This window comes from Peromyscus eremicus, chromosome 22 (assembly GCF_949786415.1).
Source record: "Peromyscus eremicus chromosome 22, PerEre_H2_v1, whole genome shotgun sequence".
Classification (NCBI taxonomy): Eukaryota; Metazoa; Chordata; class Mammalia; order Rodentia; family Cricetidae; genus Peromyscus; species Peromyscus eremicus.
In genome coordinates this window covers 6480467-6486822 of record NC_081437.1, presented here as the reverse complement: position 1 = coordinate 6486822, position 6356 = coordinate 6480467, and the positions used below count along the sequence as shown (strand labels likewise).

Here is a 6356-nt window from a genome sequence, read left to right as displayed (position 1 = left end):
TGAAAATCCAAACATTAGCAAGTGAAGGGAAGTAACTGGGCAATATAACGACAAGTATACCACGTACCTATCATGTCTAATAAATTCTACATCATGTCCCTGATGGCACTTCTTAATGCAGTTCACACATATGGCATTTCGATCTGTGGTGTTACAAGTATGACATCTAAAAATCAAAACATTGTGTTATTGAACTTGTCAGAAATTTAAAACATGCGTTATAGTACTCTATGGCCTTTAACTGAAACTTTGTGGCTGGCTAAGTCTAGACAGAAAGGAAACTAGAGTATTGTGTGTTGACTTAGGAAAAATGGAACAACTTTTTTTTTTTTTTTTTAAACAAAATAGGCCAGGCCATGCCTTTAGTCCCAGTACATGAGAAGCTGAGACAGGTAGATGTTTGTAAGTTCAAGGCCAGCCTGTACAATTTTAAATGACATCAGTTAATAGTAGTGCATCCCCCTCCCCCCAGTATTTATAGTCTGATTCTACAACAGAACCAAAGATATCAGGCAGCATCATTAACTTCCACTTTTCTGTATTCAGTAACTTAGACATGTACCTGTAGAAGTCATGCATGGGATAGCTGGTATAACTTGATATTTTATATAAACATTGTCCTCTACTAACAGCCTTTTCTATGGCATCTTGATTGTTCATTATTTTGTTATCTGTAAAAACAAAAGGTATTTTCAACAGCTAGCCAAGGATACAATTATATATAAGAAACTAAGAACAGAAATAGGTTTTCCTTGTGTAAAACATCCCCACTCAGAATAAGCCAAACTCAAAACTGGTCATTTAAACTTGCTAACTTGGAAAGTGACTTCCGACTGCAAATTTTAGAGTACTTGAAAAAACAGATTTCAACGTACCTTTCATTGTCACATTAACACCAGACGCTAAAAATAAGCCTCCAAATCGGTTGTTAAAAATCTGATTGCCTTCTAGTGTTGCAGTTGCGTGATTTGTAATTTCAATACCTGAAGCGAAATTCACAAACAAGTAGATGCAGCATCACTTTGTACGGTTGTTTGCTTGTTTTGTTTTTTGAGACAGGGCTTCTCTGTGTACCCTTGGCTGTCTTGGAACTCGCTTTGTAGACCAGGCTGACTTCAAACTCATTGAGATCTGCCTGCTTCTGCCTCCTGAGTGCTGGGATTAAAGGCGTGCACCACCACTGCCCAGCCACTTTACACTGTTCTTAAAAGAATCTCCAAATTGGGAAGGATGTAAGCTGGTACTTTTACATTAGTTTAAAGAACAAATTGCAAGTAATCTAGTCAGACAGGGAAAGTAAACTGGGGGAACACCCTTACAAGAGAAAGGGCTTAAGAGCTTGTAAAAACTTACCAGAAAGTATAACAGAGACTGGAATAAAGGATGGAGCTAATAAAGGGGAGAGTACCCAGAAGTATGCTGAAATAGTTTTCATATTAAAAAAGAAAAGCTGCTAAGTGGTTTTTCTTTCTTTCTTTCTTTCTTTTTTTTTTTTTTTTGGCTTTTCAAGACAGGGTTTCTCTGTGTAGCTTTGCACCTTTCCTGGAACTCACTCTGTAGCCCAGGCTGGCCTCGAACTCAGATCCACCTGGCTCTGCCTCCCGAGTGCTGGGATTAAAGACGTGCACCACCACCATTCTAAATGATTATTTTAAGCAATTAAAGTAACCATTTTCCCCCTTTTAAACACTTAGAAGTCAAAAGACTCAAGTTTATCTGTAAATTCCCAATCTGCCTACAAATTTATTCCAGTTAATGTTCAAACATTACAGAGTATTTCCTTGAAACCAGGTGGTGGTGGCACATGCCTCTAATGGGTGCAGATCTCTTGAATTTGAGGGCAGCATAGTCTACAGAGTTCCATGACAGCCAGGGTTGCAGAGAAAGGTTGGCCTAGAGTAGAGGGAGCCAGAACTTTGAATAGGTTCTCTCCCAGTCAAATAAAATACTCTCCAAGAAAACCTTAAGAGTTACAGGCTGTAAACAAGTCACAGATAAAGAATACAAACCTGCAGCAAATCCATCAAATATTCTGTTTTTCCTTAAGACTGGATGACTATTAGTGCTGATAAGAACACCTGCTTGAGCATTCCTGAAAATATCATTTTCTTCAAGGAGACCTATAATTAAAATACTTAGATTAAAGCTAATGCATACAGCGAACATTGTTGAAGCAGGCTCTCACTATGTGGCCCAAGGCTGGCCTCCTGAGTTCACCACACCTGGAGCACACCTGGGCTAGCACCTCGTGGTATCTGGCTTTCTGTTTCTAAATAACTACATTATAAATTAGCTCCTAAGTAATTTGCAGAATTCTGATCATTTTCATCATTTTCTGCTCATAAAACTCATTTTTGAGTGGTTTGAAATTAACTTGCATTTGAAGTCTTAAGAGTACTCTTGTCTGACTACATTACTGTGCATTTGTGAACCCTGGCTTCATATTATTCCTGGAATGCCTTGCACTCTTTCATATTGTCACTTCCTCTGTGAGGTTTTCACACCTTAGACCAGCTGTGAAAGTGTGCCAAGGAATCAAGACTTCCTTCAATCCTTCAAATATTTCTATCACTAGCTATGAGTGGGTGAATTACTTTCATGGTAAAGTATACTAGTAAGTAACAGCTATTACACAGACCACCTGTTTTTAGTTGAAGAGATGGCTCAGTGGTTAAGAACGCTAGCTGCTTTTCCAGAGGACTTGGGTTTGATTCCCAGCACCACGTGGTGGCTTATAACCACTTGTAACTCCGGTTTCAGGGGATCCAAAGCCTTCTTCTGGCCTCTCTAGATTATCAGGCTTGCAAGTGGTGTGCAGACTTACATATTTAACAACAATAAAAAAAAAAAAACTTTTTTGATGCAGTAAATAATATACACTGGTGTTTCTCTGTTTCCAGAAAGCAGACATTTGACCTCTAGTATTTCTAGGTATTGCATTGTAACTCATTGGAATGTTCTCTCATCTTTCCCTTGCAATGTTAAGGACCCCATCTACAATTGAACATCAGCCCCAGCATATTCCCACCTATTTTACTTTGCCTGCATGTTGGTCTGTGTACCATGTACAAGCCTGGTGCTCAGAGAGGCCTAAAGGAGACATTAAGATTCCCTGTGACTGGAGTTAACAGAGATTGCGAGGCACCGTGTAGATGCTGGGACTCGAACCCAGGTCTTGTGCAGGAACAGGCAGTATAAGTCACTGAACCATCTCTCCTGCCCCATTCCTACCCTTTTAGACATACAGCCTTGTAACTTCTGTTGATGTCCTCAGAACTTCTTGCCCACATTATACCAAGTCTCTACTTCTAACCAGCTTGCTTGTCTTCCTCACTCTCATTTACTGAGGATGAACATGAACGCAGGTGTGCGTGTGGAGGTCTCAGGCTGTCTTGTGGGAACTAAATTCAGGTCCTGAGGCCTGTGCACAAGCACCTCTACACACTGAGCCATCTCAGGGCCCTCTGATGCTAATAAGATGGTTAAAACCCCTCACTGCACATGGAAAACCCCTTAGCCAGCTTCAGCTTCCTTCACTTCTTGCACCTTCTAAACCATTTTCAGTTTCCCTTAGATTTTGTTAACAATGTGCCACTCCATTTAATTGTAGATTTTTTATTTATGCTCTTTAGCTATCTCTACCAGTGGTTGGTACATAGATGTTCAATCAGGCACTACAAAATAAGTCAAAGGCAAACAATTATACTTGGAAAGCCCTCCAAAAGTTGAATATTGAGACATAGCTCAAGTTATTTTACTGTAGGAACCTTTGCTCAACACCCTGCAATTACAACCAACCCCTCTGTACTTGTCTTTACTTTTTGGAGACAGTCTCACACGGAGCCAAAGCTGGACTTAGGCTTGGGGCGTTTCTAATTCAGACTAAGTGCTGAGATAGAGGTGGGAGCTGCCACAGTTGGCTTGTCCTCTCCTCTATGTACACATTGAGTTCTTAAAAAGCTAGCCTCGTTAAGAGTCTCTAGCATCACTGCTCTGCTACAGTAAATGACCGTAAGTACTGGTGTGTTTCTTTCATGTGGGGTAATCCAGAATTGTGGGTGTTGGGTGCTCTCTGCACTGTCTCACAATCTATGAAGAGTTTATCTGCAAAGGACAATCACTGTAGGACTTAGCCTCAAGGCAAACTGGGCTGGCTTTGTTAATTTAGTTCAACATTTACAAAATCAACACTTGTTTGCTATAAAGAGTTGCATGAATTTCACACGCTCATTTATTTGCCACATCTACTTCTGTAACTTGACTGTAATGTTTATTAGAATAATAAAAGGACCAGAGTGAGGATGTGCAACTCTACCTTCAAAATGCTTTACTGACAACTGGCAGAACCAAGGTAGTTACAAAAGATGGAAATACTTGTTCATGTGTTTAATTCTAGGCACTAATTCCCTAAACCATCGAAGGATGTGGTAAGGAAAAAGGTTCATCCATTTGTAACATTTTAGTTGGCAGTGTCACTGATCGATCATTAAAGATATAGAAGAACAGAAAACTGGGTTTTTTACTAATGCAAACTTAACAACAATACCTCGACCCCCATTAAATATACAGATGCCACCATCTCTTCCATCATGGATTTTATTTCTTCTTAGTGTAGGATTACTATCTGTCTTAATCCAGACTCCAGCCATTGCATTGTCAAATATTTCATTGTCTTCTATACAGCCTAGTCCTATAAATGTAAAATTTAGGTACATTATTTAGAAGGCATATTGCTAAAGTTTATTAACACAGAAAAAGATGATGGATTAAACATACCAGAATTATAAACTAGAATTCCACCATTCTGTCCTCCCCAAATTTTGTTGCGTCTAATTTTAGGGTTGCTTCCAGTCCTGTGGGTAAGAAAGAAAGTAATCCCATTTCAATCACTCATTTTTGTTCGATAATTCATCTTTTCTAACTACAAGCAACACTAATGACAAGAATTAACTACATAGGGCCAGTGACATGGCTCAGCACCCAACAAACATGGCTGATGGCCTGAAACCACATTGTGGAAGGAGAACTGGGTTAAAAGTTGTTCTCTGAACTCCACATCTGTGCCTTTGTACACATACCTGCTCACATGCACACACAAAATAAAGATCTTTGTAAATAAATGATTAATCCTGTTTTCCCAGAGAACCACTCCTTGTATTATTTTGCTATAGATTTTCGATATAGAGCTCTACAGCTAAGCTAAACTCAAGTTACATGACTTTATATTTCATACATGAATGAAGTTAAAGGTTGAATTTATAGTCATTAAGACTCTTAGGATTCTTGGGCTAGGCATGGTGAGTGGTATATACCTTTAATCTCAGAATTTGGGAGGCAGATCTTTGTGGGTTTGAAACCAGCATGAAATACACAGAGACACTGTCACAAAAACCAAAGTCAACCACTCCCGAAGACTTATAATTCCATAATATTAGAAAATGAGATGTAAAAAGTTATTCATGCCGGACACGGTGGTGCATGTATTGAATCCCAGCACTAGCACTGTGGAGGCAGAGGTAAGCAGATCTCTCTAGGTTCTACACCAAACTGGTCTACACAGCGAGTCATAAGGGTTGTTTAATATACACAGCATAAAAGCAGAAGCTTCTGGTTTACAGAATGCTAATGACATGCCAGGCGCAGTTAAGATCAGGTAGTGGCTGAGCTACTCTAGATGGCAGAGCAGTGAAATAAGCTAGCTCTTCGGGTATATGTTATTAACTCCTGACCAAGAAAAGCTACAAGTGCAAGGAGAGTATGAATATACAGAACAGAATAGTGACTGGGGAGTAAATAAGCAATTTTTCACAGTCTACATACTCCTATGTCCTTTGCAAAAGAAACCCAAATAAACGTTTACCTTATCTGAACCCCTGAATACATATGATTGTAGATGTCGTTATCTTCTAGCACACCATGTCCATTGTCATAAAAATAAACACCAACCTAAATTTGAAGGGAAAGAAAATAACAACTCTTTTTCACATGATAACTTTTTAAACAAAACAAACCAAAACAAACATTAATGACCCAAAGAAGACCAAGGAAGTGATCTTGCCTGCTTGCCACTGTGTATCCGGTTTCTTCTCAGTACTGGTGTGCTGCCAGTTGTCACCCAGACTCCAGCCAGAGTGTTGCTGTAAACTTCATTCTCTTCTATTACACCTTGTCCCTTTTCATGCTGAACAGAAGTTAAACTGGTTACAGTATATATTGTCTATAGCAAAAGTCCTAAGTGGGGCCCTCCCCGAAACAGTCCTGCCAACAGCCGCAGCCTTTGTCCTTTCCACTAGGTAAGGAAACGAAGACACCTTTTCCTTTTCTAGAGCTGGTAACCGAACCCAGGACTCCCGAGG

General features: G+C 39.6%; 1 protein-coding gene across 2 annotated transcripts in view; it reads right to left on the bottom strand.

Moving 5' to 3' along the window:
• Positions 1 to 6356, bottom strand: part of Fbxo11 (F-box protein 11) — an 81567-nt gene that overhangs the window by 1347 nt on the left and 73864 nt on the right. For both annotated transcript variants that reach the window (XM_059248455.1, XM_059248456.1), the window contains exons 15-22: positions 6059 to 6181; positions 5861 to 5946; positions 4777 to 4853; positions 4547 to 4690; positions 2010 to 2120; positions 876 to 983; positions 563 to 671; positions 68 to 166 (exon numbers count right to left, since the gene is read on the bottom strand). In XM_059248455.1, the coding sequence (XP_059104438.1) occupies positions 68 to 166; positions 563 to 671; positions 876 to 983; positions 2010 to 2120; positions 4547 to 4690; positions 4777 to 4853; positions 5861 to 5946; positions 6059 to 6181 (857 nt within the window). The remainder of the gene's footprint in view (positions 1 to 67; positions 167 to 562; positions 672 to 875; positions 984 to 2009; positions 2121 to 4546; positions 4691 to 4776; positions 4854 to 5860; positions 5947 to 6058; positions 6182 to 6356) is intronic.